We start from the raw sequence: 15,316 nt of genomic DNA, 5'->3' as shown, positions 1-15,316 counted from the left end.
ATATATATATATATATATATATATATAACATTTGCTACTTTTTCAATAAAAGCCTAAAATAAGCCTAAAGTGAATGTGTCACCACTGATAAAAGACATTTCCTCTTTTGCATTTGATGATAACACATTTCCACTCATCCACTGTAAAATAAATCACCCGGTAACTTCACTTCACTCCATCAGCGACTCACTCAGCAGCACAGAAAGATTGCCTTTTACTTTCTACCCATCCTCCTCGTTCCTTCCGTGCTGCACTGACGGCAGAAGCAGTAACAATGAGATCAGTCTGCTCATGGTTAGATATTACTGTTTCAGATATACGCCTGAATTTGTTTGTGTTTGCTTCAGAAGTCAAAACTGATATTACTGCTAGTATTCCTAACATGTTTTTTATGTGATCCGTCAGACGTGTCATTATTGACCCATTATCACGATTAATTCCTTCCAGTATAACTCTGCAGTGTACTGGGATTATAATTAATACTCAGGGTACACCAGGAGTTTATGAATTAAACTACATCTTTTTCTCTCTGCTGTGAGAGATGACACAGTATGCATTTGGTTTTCAGCCCAGCTGTGAGATCCAGGCGAGGCCCACTGCCTCCTGCCTTCCAAACCCACCCAGAATGTCTCATCACAAACAAAGTGTTCACTCTTATTGTTGTCAGAAACACCCAGCTTTATTTACTGAGATATTTTTCCAACCTCAGTGATCATGACTTCTGTGAGCCATCATAAGAAAAAGCAAAAGCTCACTTCTAACTTGCATGACAAGTGACCACAGGCAGGCAACCAGGCTAGCAAGCTGTCATTGTGATGCCTTGGTCCAATTAACAGCAAACAAATGAGACCGTGGTCAAGATGGCTGGTGGCTTTTGCCTCATATCAGTGGTGATGTTACTGTTTGAGTTAGGTAGCAGCACAGGACCACATCCTTTGACTCTGAGTCATGCAGGGGCAGAGAGATCCTGTTATTGTTTATACACTTTATTGAAAGATATGTGAAAGTGAAATAAAGAGAACTAAGGATAATAATGAATCTGAACCTGTCGCTCTTGTGTTTAATGCTGTGAGTCACAAGAAAGAAGTCCAGCGTCCAGAGGAAGAAGCAAGAGGTAAGTAAAGATAAGTAGGACACGGAGAATGTTTTAAGCTTCTATGGGTTTAATTGGGTTTGATTTTTTTTTTTTTTTACTTTTTATTAAACTAAATAATTAGTGACTGCTAATGCCCACAGGCTGGAGCACTGTGACCATTTTTTCTGAGCCCAAACATGCATTAAACACATGCAATAAATTTACAGTAGGTCCTAAAATAAGAGCTAAGAGTACAATTGGGTAACACAGGTGGGTAACACTCTATAACAACAATCATTAATGAAAGATACATGTGCGGTTAATTAAACTTTAGTTAATAGTTATTTTACTGTTGACAAACAATGAAATGATGATTAATGATGCTTACCATAACACACACTATTGACAAGCACAGTATAAATGTAGCATGAGTGACATTACACACAGAGGAGGAATGTAACACAGTACATTTGCACGCTGTACATCAGTCTAGCTTTGAGATGAAATATTGCGCATTACTGCACTACATTTATCTGATGATACAATAACATAACTTATAGCATTACTAATAATTGGTGAACATTATTAATGATAATTTCATCACTTGTTAACAGTAAACCAAAGCTTAATCAGTTATTACGTTTCTATGGTTATTATAAAGTCTTGCTGGATGTTGCTCCTCGCTCCATGTGCACTGGAAGAACTGCGGCTTTCCTCTTGTTTTGTGCCGGAAAGCAACTCAGCAGATTTCCTGCAGATTCCCACCCTGTGGTAGAGGCTGCCAGTCTGCTTCGTCATGATCTTGTTAGATTTCAGTAATCATCATATCTGTCTCTCAAAACTAATAATAATGATAAAATAATGTAAAAATGATACATGTAGAACCTTTGACATAGCAGGACATTAAAAAAAAACCAAAAAAAACTTGCTGGTGCTGGTCAGCAGATTTGGCAAGAGGCCTTCCTGAAACCTGCCAGCAGCCAAACCTTTGATGGGATTACATCACATGCACAAGCAGACACTTAGAGCTGTTCTTCAAATTAAAACTGAATTAGAATCAATGGCCAATCCAAAAGTGAACACAACGTAAAAACTTAAAGAAATGACACAACGTAAAGGTGAACAACAGGTGTTTATATAATCAGATACTGATAGATGTTTCCTTTATGGAGGTTTTAACCAGAGGACAGAGTTAGGGAGTAATGGATTATAGTTAATGAGATTACACAAATGTGATTACAGTAAAACAAATTCCAATAGTAGAATTACAGTTTGTTTTACCTGAAAAAAAAGTATTTGAACCGAGAACTTAAAAATATAGCATTCAGAAATGAGGATGGTTTCAACCACAACCTATGTAAAGGAGAAGATAGTATGTATTGAGCAGACCAGTTTTCTGTAACAGGCTATACTTTGAAAGCCACCTTGCCACCTTGGCCTGCGACCTTGACCTTGTGTCTCTTCCCAAGTGTGTATTGTGTCCCATTAGGAGTCCTGGTCCTTTCAGCCTGGAGATGTTCAGCTCGCTCAGTGACAGAGAGACGGTCGCTGCTGACTATAGGCTGCGCTGTCTTTACATACTGCTGGAGAGACGCCTCCTTTCACTGTTTACTGCCCCGGGCTTATTAGAGGGGGCCTAGTGACCCGGCCCACCCAGGAGAGAGAGAGAGAGAGAGAGAAAGTGGCTTGGTGGTGTGTGTGTGTGATTGTGTACATGTGTGTGTTTGCGTGCTTAGAGAGTCTAGAGGTTCCGTTTTCTTGCAGATGGCATAACGCTGCGTTACATGTTGGAAGGAGAAAGCACTCCGCCTCCTCAATCACAGCATAGGAAGACAAGAAGCTCTGATGGTTTATATACAACAAACTATAGCTGTGCTTTTGCTGCCGCGCACCAACAAACCAGTGTGAAGGGGAAGAGCGCCACACACGAAAGAGAGATGAAGAAAAAGACGAAAAATCGAATGATAAAATGAAAGACAAAGAAAAAGGGAGAGGGAAAGAGAGAGCAAGTAGTAAAGAATAAATACAAGCAGTGCAGATACAGAGGGGAAGATTAAATAAAGCATCAGAGAGAAAGAGGGAGAGAGAGAGAGGGATGAAAGAAAGAGAGGAAGAAGTGAGAGAGGAGCAGATAGATGCAGAGACAGAGAGAAGAGGAATAATGGGAAAGCGTAGAGCTTATGCAGTGAAAGGAACACATTAGAGGCGACCTGCTGCGACAGTAGTATGGGGAACACTGAATAACTGCCTCCATTTAGACCAATGTCCTGGTGGTATGGAGCTATGGGCCTCAGATGGACACACACACACACACACACACACACACTCATGGATACGTACTCTCATGGATGCAAAAAACACACTCAAACTGCATGTATTCGTGCACAAACAGGCTCATGCACAACACACACACATATACACACACACACACACACACACACCCTAGATCCAGCTCTGTCCCCTCATTCACACATTTTTCCACATTGGCCGGATTAGGAACACTTTCTCCTTGGATGTGCGAGGCTGCCCCACACACAAAGAAACACTTGGGGACAGGATTAGTAGGCTTAAAGGGGATTCACATATGTCCAGTTCAAGCAATTGGTATTCAAAGCTTTACACTTTCAAATGCCACCAAGAGAGAGCAAAGCCGACCAGCGCTTTTCTTTGCATTGGCAGCACCTTTATGAGGAGGGCTCTTTTGCTGGGCCAACAATGAGGCCGTGAATACACATTTTTACTGTTCTACGAGGGGGATCTCACTGGCGAAGGATAGAGCACCAACTAGAATTTGAGACAGACTTTATTATTGGGGTTTGAAGTGCTGGGTGGGTGGGTGGACAGACGGATAGACGGACGGATGGACGGATGATGGAGGGTGGGCTGAAGGGGACAGTTAGCCGGTTGAAGAAAGAGTGCTTCAGTTACTTCCACATGTTATTGTTGGTGTCCCGTTCCTCCACTCCTGCTGGACAAAAAAGACTTGGAGCACACTCTTCAGAATGGAGAGAGCGCTCTCATCAGCTCAATATAACCAATACTGCCCCAATTTAACATATTGTCTCAATATTTCAATATGGTAACACACCTAATAAATAAAACTATTCTTCACTGTTTCACTGGTAGATTTAACATCCTGTTATTAATGAACGCTCCCATGAATTTTCATGAATTGTATTTTCTTCCTATTTTGTTATTAATCTATTAGCTATTTTAATTGTAAGTTTATCTCAGTGAAAAATTAAATATGTACTCATCATTAGTTTTGAGTACCAAAATACAAGTCCTCCTTGCTAAACGTTTTTTTTTTTATTTATTTTTTTTTTTTTTTAGCCATTATTGTTAATTACTTTAATATTATTGAGTTTATAGTCTAGGTACTAATTTGTAATCATTAATATAATATTATTAATCAAATTTCTGTTTTGTTTGTATTCTTCTTCCTCTTTTTTTTTTTTTTTTTTTTTTTTTTTTTTTTTTTCATTTTACCTGACCTAAAATTACCACCTCCTGATTACTGGCTTAAAATGTTGACTGTGTCTTTTATTTTACACATATAACAGAATAGAATAGAATAGAATAGAATAGAATAGAATAGAATAGAATGACATAAAACAATATAATGATAATATAACTACCATTTATAATAATAATAATAATAATAATTATTATTATTATTATTATTATTATTACAATAACAATAAATAGTAAGACTATCAGTATAAACACCATCATCATAACAACAACGATAAAAACAACAACGACGACGGTAACAACAATCATCGTCATCATCATCATCATCTACATCATAACAGCAGTAATAATAACAGAGGATGATGAAGAATACCAGGCAGTCATATATCAAACAAGTGAGAAGTTTCATAAAAGTGCAGACATGAGGGGTACGGGCCAAGCACTGACGCCCACATGCTGCCATATGGCAAGCAGAGTGCTGTGTGTCGGAGCAGGCATGTTACCTCTGTCCCAGCGGAGGCCCAGCACCCCCGCGGCTCAGGCGCTAAATAGGAAAGCAATTTCCCGTCCCATTCCTTCTCATTCCCTCAGGCAACCACGGGCCGAGTTGGTGCAGCTAATTGCAGAGACTTTTGTTGAAATTTTGGATGCAGCGAACTGCCAACGCAAGTCTGCAAAATGTAAGACAGCGGAGTGCAGACTGTGTGTGTGTGTGTGTGTGTGTGTGTGTCTTCACGTCCTGAAGTTTCTTATGGCCCTTTTCCATTAGTATCTACTCGGCTCGACTCAGCTCGCCTCGGCTCGACTCTACTCGCCTCGACACGGTTTAGGTGGTTTTCCATTACAGTTGAGTCGCACCTCGCCGTGGGTGGAGTCGCGGCGCACCGTCCAGCTCCCTCTGGATTCTTTGGGCCGCCAACAAGCTCAGAAAAGTCTCCACGTCTTTATTTGACCGCGGTCGTGGTTTGCTTGCCATTTTCCGACTTTGACAACTTCACTGACGGTCAATGCGCACGGCCGCTGTTGCCGTTTTTTTTTTTTTTTTTTTAAATGTCGGGTTTTGTTTTCGTGCGGGAGTCGCTCTCGTCACTCCCTGTCCAATCAGTTGCCTGCACGGCGTTAACGTCACATTTTCAGCTCGACTCAGCTCGCTTGGAACCCCGGCTGAGTAGGTGCTAAAATGGGACCTGCTAGCAGGTACTACGACCTAATGGAAAAGCTCTTAAACCGAGTAGAGTCGAGCCGAGTCGAGCTGAGTCGAGCTGAGTAGGTACTAGTGGAAAAGGGGCATTAGAGGCCACAACATGTCGCGTTTTCTCAGCGATTATTGATTGCAAGTTAAATCAAAGAACAATGTGAGAATTAACGGTAGCCTAAATTATTTATTATTTCACTCTTTTACATTAGTTATCCCATGCGTAAAAATACTATCTTGTGCAGTCTATCAGAAAATGCCCAGCATGGTTATAGAAATAGAAAAGGCCTATATCGGAAAGACGGCAATAATTATAGTCAATCTTTTTTTTTTTTTTTTTTTTTTTTTTTTTAGTAAATTTACAGTTTCAGCAGCATAAATACCCTAAAATTTTGTGTCTGTACCTTAAAAAGTTGTTGATGCAGCATCCATGACATTTTCTACTACATTTTACAAAGTCTTGACAGAGTGCACAGGCAATTCTCAAGAAAGAGCAATATCAAACTGAAAGATGAGAGAAGAGAAGAGAAGAGAAGAGAAGAGAAGAGAAGAGAAGAGAAGAGAAGAAGAGCTGTGCCCCCCAACAGTGTCATGACAATGGCAGTGAATGGCTGCGCACCGTGGTCACTGGGACAGTCAAAGCACACCGCCCCCTTTCTAACGGGCACGTCATCCTAACTAGGCGTTATGAATAGGAGAGCCGCTTTTGTCTGCCCGCATATAAAAACACTGACTATCTGTCTGCTCGCCACAGAGAAACAGTGAGACAGATAGAGAGGGAGAGTGGGCTTAACACAAGACCGCACTCATAACAGAGAGAGAGAGAGAGAGAGAGAGAGAGAGAGAGAGAGAGAGAGAGAGAGAGAGAGAGAGCGGCAAGTGTTGATTATTGTGACAAAACACAGGAGAGAAACGTGGGACGGGACGGGATACAGACAACATCAGGTGACCACAGAGTGACTTGAGGCTCCACATAGAAAGAGACAAGGCGAGAGAGAGAGAGAAAGAGAGAGAGAGAGAGGGAGAGAGAGGGAGAGAGAGAGAGGGAGGAAGCGAGCGGCGACCTCCTACCCAACCTCGGAAGAACTCATAAAATGAATTCAGACTCCAGCCCGAGCAGCAGAGCCTCCTCCCCGGACATGGACGGCATGTATCTCCGTGACCACCAGCACCACCTCCAGCACCACCACCTCGGCTCCTCCGTGTCCTCCTCCACGCAGAGCGGTGAGCTGCGCCAGAAGATGACCGGCGGCGAGCACCTCTCATCGCGGTCTGGGGACCCCAAGGCGACGCCGGTGGGCAGCAGCAGCAGCAAGTACAAACTCAAGAAACAGGTGACGGAGCAGGAGATCCAGCAGCTTCGCCTCAAGATCAACGGCCGCGAGCGGAAGCGCATGCACGACCTCAACCTGGCCATGGACGGCCTGCGTGAGGTGATGCCCTATGCGCACGGGCCCTCAGTGCGGAAGTTGTCCAAGATCGCTACGCTGCTGCTCGCCCGGAACTACATCCTGATGCTCACCAGCTCCTTGGACGAGATGAAGCGACTGGTGGGGGAGATTTACGGAGGGCACCACTCCGCTTTCCACTGCGGGACCGTGACGCACACCGCCGGCGGCGGCCACACCGGGAGCAGCGCCGCGGCCGCCGCAGCAGCCGCCGCCGCCGCCGCCGCCGCGCACCAGGTGCACCCTCTCCTCGGGAGCGCGCTGTCTTCGTCCACGTCGTCCACCCTGACGAGCGCGCTGCCGGGGCTCACGTCCATCCGGGCGCCCCACTCACTGATGAAGGGTTCCCCCACCGCACCGCCGGCCCTCCAGCTGGGCACGGGCTTCCAGCACTGGGCCGGGCTTCCGTGCCCCTGCACCATCTGCCAGGTGCCCCCCCCTCCCCACATCCCCATCACCTCCACCGGCCTTACGAGACTCACAGGGGACAGCAAAGATGGGATGAAATGATGCCCAGTGAGACTGAGAGACAGAGATGTCAATAATGTAAATAGAAAACTCTGGGCATGAGGGTGAATACGGCCTCATCGGTGCATGCGTTGTTTTGTCTGTTCTCTTGTTTGGCGTATGAGAAAAAAGTTTATTTTCCTCCTTGTAACAAGGACTTTGTCTTAAAAAAAGATTTTTCCAGTGAGGGTAAAAAAGGTTTTGCTGGTTATTCGATGTCATGCAATTTCTCTTGTGTTTGGACTGAGGTGAGTCTAGTCTCACAACGCAATCTGAAAGAGGAAGGCTGCATGACCATTTTTGATTTATTGTTACTTTTTGTATCAGGCGTCATTTTGTGCAAACGAAGAATGCTCTCTGTGCCTTGTACCAAGGATTTAAAACTTGAGTTCTACAGTGTATGAAAATGATAACGATTATGTATTTGACTAAAGAAAAAATGAAACAATGGATTTTGACACTAGGCCTATTGAGTTCTGAGGGAGAGAAGTTTTTAGGTTTATTCTAGTTTTGTGGCGTTATTGTATGTCCATTTGTGTTCTAATTTCGGATTTTTTTGGCATGATAATAATAATGATGATGATGAAGGCCGTGGTGGCCAGACATCACAGCATGATTGTTTTTGCTGAACAGAATTTGTTATGCCCAGAGACCCCGTGTCTTTATTTTTGTACACTGTTGATGACTGATGAAATATTTATTATCGCCCAGCGTCCCTGGATGAAATTTCAATAAAACTGAAATAATGGATCATAACCACTCTCTGACTGTCCTCATTAGATACTGTTTTGTTTTTGTTTTTTGTTTTGTTTTTTTAGAAGCTGTTGAATAAGCCTAGAAGCACTTAGAATTTGTATTAAATTTAAAATGTTATGCAAACTCTTCCAAACATCTTTGTTAATTAAGTCCAATTTAAGTAAGATTAGATGGTGCATTTAATTTTATTGCATGGGTGCATATAGCCTACCTTAATTCAATATGGCAAATTCATGTTCACACAGGCCGCATGACCCCATTTATTCTTAAGAAAACGAGGGCTTTCATTCCAAACAAAAATCTACATCTCCATTTAGGCCAAATTATTTTTTTACCTATTGTTTGCACAGTATTGGAGTTATCTAGTGAAAAGGTTTTTTTCCCCCAGAGAGTTTATTGCCTCAGACAAACAGAAGCCCTTTTAACAGAGTAACAAGGCCTCATCTTAACAAGTGGTGTGCCAGCATCACCTACGTTTTACTTTTAAAGGATTTTTTTTTATTCTCCACTAACTTGTAAAATCAGACTGCAAAATATCGAAGGATAAAGAATAGAATAGACAGAATAGAATAGAAAAGAACAGGATTTTAACTCGAAGTTGGCCAGATGTTTTTGACTACATGTCAAACACCTGAGAGGAAAACTGCAAGTGGGCTGGGGAAATTAGCCAAAAATTATTCGTATAAGGCTTTGATTTTTCCCACATATTGTCATAGGCTATTGGCTGAAACTGTGTCGTGGTGGTTTTGGATTATGGTGGCAAGCGCTTATGGATTATTAGTCCTAGTATTTTCTATATCAGACAAAACATCCCTTGGATGAAACCAAATGAACTAATAGAAAAACTGACATTATGTCTATAATCCATAGGCAACAAAGTTATTTTTATATTTCTAATCAACTTTTAAAATCCTAACAAATATAATGTGGTATCTTATTTGATATTTCATTTGATCATTTTATTCTTATATCACTGTTGCACTTAGATTCATATTTCCCAGGCTATACACATTATGATGAACATGGACAGGAAAGAATCACAATTGCTAAATTGCTCGACTGTAAAAAAAAAAATAATAATAATAATAATACAAAATCAATAAAATTAAATAAAAAATATAAAAGTTCTGGGAGTTTCTGAGAGAAAGGAACAAGCAACAGAAATCGGAGTTGAGGACTGGGCTGCAGCTGAATTTGCTCCCTGTATCAAGGAAAAAGCGCTCCGCCTCGGGAGCGCAGAGCAGTTTGTCCGCCGGGTCCCTTGGGTGTTTCCCCGTCTCATCTCTGCAGCGACAGAATGTATGTTTGTGGAGATTACAAGTTAATTGTTCATGGGGGACTAAGAGGAGAGAATCACATCAGAGAAAGGCGTCGGGATTACAGGCTACTAAAAGCAGAAGATTATACATTCAGACCCCTCCTCGTTCTCACCGCATGCAAATGAGTGTGTGGATTTTACAATAAAAAAGAAGAAGTAGAAGAAGTAGAAGTATAGAAGAAGAAGAAGAAGAAGAAGCCCTTTTGTAACTCTTCTCTTTGGAGGAGAAAAACACCAGTTCTGTGTGTTTGTGGCTAACTTGGGAGAGAGTGAAAGAGTTCATTTTCCACTTTTCTCTCTTTAGGAATGAGTATAGGCTGTCTGTCCCTCGCAGTCTGCCAGATGGGATGTAAATAGCTGGGTAGCTGCAATGGCCTTTTAACCACACAACACTGAGGAGGATGTTGTCAAGGGAAGCTGGCGGTTTGCGAGTTAATAGTCATGAGTTGGGGTAATTACTTAAGGTTTATTATGCACTGGTTTCAAAGGAAATGGACTCTTCAATGGGCCGAGAAATACTTCTTAATTCTGGCTAATTAGGAGCTGGTTAAAGGAGAGACAATTGGTGCTGGGGCGATGAGGCACCGGTGCTGTGCCACCGAGAGCCATAAAATAATGCACCTTAATAGTAATACACATGAAAATAACACCCACAAGATGACTTGGAAATTAAAACAATTACATGTTTAATAAAGATTAATAAGTGAGAGTGTATCAGGCTGAGACACAGAGCAGAATCCTGCAAACACTGACCAAATATTTACTGTTTTTTTCTCCAGTTTAACACAACATTTAAATTTACATTTTACTGTTAAATGATCATGGAATATAGTGTGGCGCTGTGGTTCTCTGTCATGCACGTCTTATTGGTGATTATTGTAATTTTGATGATGTTTTAAAGCATGTTCTTCTGCTCAGCAAAATGCCCAAAAAAGATAAATGTAAATGTAAACCACATAAAATTAGACATGAGAATGAGTTTCCTCTCTTCTTATGGCAGAGCTTACCTTCTTTGCAGGGTTCTGGCAATATGATCTTCATAACTCAGCATTTTATTATTTATTGATTGATTTTTGTTTAACATACCTAGCCACGTAAATCCCATTGAGATAAAAAATCCCTTTTACCAAGTGAGACCCTGGCCAAGACACAGAGTTAGAGACAAACACTCATTAACACTTGAGAATTTGCTGAAGCAGGACAGCGACTATTAATGATAGTGTAAGATACATATGCCTATAGTTTTAAAATTGTTAAGTAGTGAACAGGAAAGAAAAAAAAAAGACAGGAAAGGGTGCAAAAGAGAGGTCGGGAGAGAAAGAGGCAGTTTAAAAAAGCAGAAACATTTGTTATTTCACAGCTATTTGCTCTCCCACATTTTACACTCCCCCTTCTAATTGATTTCCCTGTTCAACAATTAGGACCAAGCATCCAAATGCACCTTGAAATATTAGAGATGAACCAGATTTTGATGCTGAATATTGAAAATAAAAAATTCTATTGTCACACAAAACAAAAAATTACATAAATGAATGAATGAGCTGAAGATAGATAGATAGATTGATAGACAGATAGATAGATAGAGGGTTAGGGTTTTAGGAACATAACATTAGATCACATACGGCCATACATCTCTGTCTATTTAGACTGAATGGACTTCTATCCATCAGTTCAGTTTTCTAAGACTTGACAAATGACTGGTTCTTTATGGAGCACACACCTGTTACTGGGAGCTACTTGAGGTTTATCACTCAGAGAAACATCGCTTTGTTCCCCCCTTCTTCTTATACACACACACGCACACACACACACACACTTTCACGCCTTTTCTTACTCTTGACACGGATGCTAACAAGGCAGCAATGCCCCGATCAGCAGCCTTATGACCAAACTGCTTCAACCAGAAATGACCCTGCATCATAAATTTACACACTTGTTTATATTTAAATTAAAGTACAAATAACATATGCTTACCATGATCACATGAGCTTAAAAAACGAACAAACAAATATATACCTTTTTAGTAAAATATGCACAAACAGTTGGGACACTGAACACTTAAATGACTCCAAAGTACGTATAAACATCTAATTTGTCAAAGTGCATTGCATTCTGGAGAGTTCTGCCCTCTGTGAAAGTATGTATGAGTGCAGCGAGGGCAGCTATCCTGTTTGCTTGTGGTACAGCTGACCGTGGGCTGCAGCCGGGCCTGGGCCTGTGCCGGGCCGATGCCTTGGGGCAGCAATTGAAAATAAATTTCAGTTGAATAAGGGGCAGCAGCCGCATCAGCCGAGCTGCTGCTAGAACAAAAGCAGTTGAGGGGATAACTTATTGACTGGGCTGACAGCCTGAATGAGGCTGATTATAACCGCCTGGTCGTCCTCTGTGTTTGTGTGTGTGTGTGTGTGTGTGTGTGTGTCACAGCTATAGTATAGTCAGTGAAGCAGGTGCAGAGGCCATCCCCTCTCTCTCTCCCTCTCTCGCTGTCGCCGTAGCCCTCAGGGAAGCTCCGGGGCCCCCCCTGCCCTGTCCTCAGCTGATTCCATAGACTAATGTTTAGCCCATACTGCCAAAACAGAAAGCATATTTCCATCATAAGAGCGTTTTGCCATCGCCATTAGCGACAGAGCTCATTTGCATGCTAATTGTGCAGTTAGAAGAGGTGGTGTTGACACTTCCCTTTGTCCACACAGGGTCGAGGGAAGTGAGAGGATGGGACCGCAGAATGACATCCATGTGTGTTATTGTTTCAGGCTGGTCATATCATCTACTATGATGGGGCTTTTAAGCACAATGGGAAATAGATATGAAACAAAGTTCTTTTAAAATGGTATCACTCATATCGAGACATCACAGCTCTCCATTTCAGATTTCTTGCAGCATTCACTGGTAAAAATGAAAACATTAAACAACACAAAAAGAAAAAAAAATCAGATTTTTCTGCCACCCGTGTGTGTGTGTGTGGGCAACAAATCATACTGTTCCCATTGAATGTGAGTAAGATAATTAGGAATATGTTCCTCCTTCTATTAATAGTAGTAGCAGGATAATACGGAGATCACATACAACACTGACAACATTCCTGGCTAAATGGATATGATGTGTCATACATGGAAAAAACATGCACAGACACACACACACACACACACACACACACACACACACACACACACACACACACACACACACACTTTCACACACACATTTTCATTTGTCCAGATCCAAGACTGTTTTGGTGCGAACACTGTGTAATAAACACAATCTAGTCCAGAGAGAAGTGTGTGTATGTGTGTGTGTGTGTGGTGTGCGTGGTGCCTGTGTGTGTGTGTGTGTGTGTGTATGATATCCTCCTACAGTGACTGACAGATGGCGTTCAGTGTTTGGCCGTAAATGTGCTTTCTGAGTGTTTGTCTGTGTGCCAGTCGCCTGTAGTTTGGAGACTCCCCGTGAGAGCCTAACTGTCCTGACACTGCTCAAAACCAACTGTCCTTGATTGTCAACCATGGATGAACCACAGCGTGTGTGTGTGTGAGTGTGTGTGTGTGTGTGTGTGTGTGTGTGTGCATGTGCATGTGGGTGTGTATGCGTACGTGGTGGCCTTCTGGAAAGAAAGGAGCAGGCCAGGGGCGCAGATGTTAATGGGAGAGATATATCTATCTAAATCACTGGCCACCACATGCTTCAAATCTGCCCGGAGAAACTAGTCTCTCTACAAGATGACATGGAGAAACAGAGGCAGGGAGAGGAAGAGGAGGCAAGACGAGACGAGAGAAAGGAAGAGGAGAGAGGAGGAAAGGAGAGGAGTCGATGTGTGAGTGTATGTGTGTGTGTGTGTGTGTGTGTGTGTGTGTGTGCCAGCTCGGGGGCTGGCGGAGTGCTGGGTGACAGTACCCTCTCAGCAGGGAGAGTCGGGCGACAAAGTGAAACATGGTCGTGAGGAGAGCGAGCCACGACTGAAGCCAAGAACAGACAACACAAATAGAGAGATCAGACCCGTCTTTGTGCGGCCCAGTCCAAAATGAAATAAACATGTCTGATACTGATCCTTTGCTGGAAAAACAAAATGAAAACAGCAAAACAAAAAAAAAGTTTGAAAATGAAGGGAAGCCTGAGTGTGGAACTTAGTTTTTATGTAGGCAAGATGATGTCATTCTGTGGTAAAGCCAGTGTAAATGCTGAAGTGGTCCATGAACATAACCTCAAAATAAAATCCCACTCTTTTCTTGCTTTTGTTGCATCTCTGTGGAAACTTTCGCACGGCCTGTAATTTCAGAACAGGATAAAGTTATTGAATCAGATAAGACATTTTTATTATTTCAGATTCCAAATTTTAAAACGATAATGAGTTTTTCATTCTGCTCCAACATCCGGATGCAGAAGCGAGACACCATTTCCTTGTAAGCAACATGAATATTATATCACAACTAAATGACTGGCTCCATCTGCATGATTTCAATTGACTGAACTGACAGTGGCTTGACCCAATCGCAGTTTTCTGAGCTTTGTTCATCAGGCAGTCATGGGACCAGTCGATCGAGGATGAGAGATTCAAACAGGCCTTTGGGAATTTCACTAACGTCTCTGCTGGCAGGAGCAGAAAGGCAGACATTATACCCCTGCAACCCAGGCTACGTGGGCTGGCATCAGCTTTACACCCCACATCCTGTCTAACCTTCCTTTCTATCATGTTGGCAGCAAATTTAATACATACATTACACCTCTCCACTCTCTCTCTCACTCTGTCCAGATGTTTTCTCTCTTCCACCCACTAGTTGACCTGGGGAAACTATATTTAAAAAGGTGTGAAATAGCTGCCAAACTCCGTTTAAAATGCACCGTAACAGTCTGAAAAGTGAAAACAAAAGCCACACTGACCACTGCTGAACTCAAGTGCCTCTCAAGTTTCTCCAAGCATTTCAAACCTTCTCATTATATTTCCTTAGGTGGATCCCTAAGTGTGTGAGTTGGAAATTAACCCAGGCGTTAGCCCGCTACCTACCCCGGTTTGTGGCTTGGCAGTGACGTTAAAGCAGACATTACCCTCCTCCCTCTGGCACGGATGCAGCTGGCATGTACACTCCTCATTGATGGCGCTGCCAGGCGGACTCCGTCACAGTTGGTGATTTTGATCAATATCAACGTTAACAACACCCAGACAGCTTGTTGGAGAACAAACAAACATGTAAATAATGCGTCAACACATTCGGACGAGCTGGACGGGATGGTTATTGGTGGAGTGGACAGAGAATAAATTTATCATGCGTTCATTTCAGCTGCGAAGCCTATGGGTGTGCAGCCAGTGTCTAGCACCGATGCTAATTGATATTTCTTGTTTAACCTGGATATTTCTTAATGCTTAGACGGAAAACAGCCATCAGGCTGATGCTTTAATATTCACTGGGTGTCATCAGGACTTTGGAGCATGGTGCCACATCCTCAAATATATCCATGAATTTGTGGGTTTAGGTATGGGTGTCACTTTTGATGTGTGTGTTTTTGTTTTTGTTTTTTGGAAGTTTCATTGAAATATTCTGGCTTTGCAA

The 15,316-nt window shown here is 42.3% G+C and overlaps 1 protein-coding gene across 2 annotated transcripts; it reads left to right on the top strand.

The window, feature by feature from the left end:
• The first annotated feature begins 6,823 nt into the window (after nt 1-6,823).
• olig3 (oligodendrocyte transcription factor 3) lies at nt 6,824-7,702 on the top strand. 2 transcript variants are annotated; one of them, XM_030070870.1, is made up of 2 exons: nt 6,839-7,361; nt 7,398-7,702. In XM_030070870.1, exons 1-2 carry the CDS (start codon nt 6,839-6,841, stop codon nt 7,700-7,702), a joined length of 828 nt encoding a protein of 275 aa, XP_029926730.1. The 2 variants fall into 2 exon arrangements, with proteins under 2 accessions (XP_029926731.1, XP_029926730.1); XM_030070871.1 differs by having other exon boundaries at nt 6,824-7,702.
• The last annotated feature ends 7,614 nt before the right edge of the window (nt 7,703-15,316 follow it).

Source organism: Myripristis murdjan, chromosome 15 (genome assembly GCF_902150065.1).
Source record: "Myripristis murdjan chromosome 15, fMyrMur1.1, whole genome shotgun sequence".
NCBI lineage: Eukaryota > Metazoa > Chordata > Actinopteri > Holocentriformes > Holocentridae > Myripristis > Myripristis murdjan.
The sequence above is the reverse complement of the archived record's forward strand: the minus strand, read 5'-3'. Positions and strand labels throughout refer to the sequence as shown.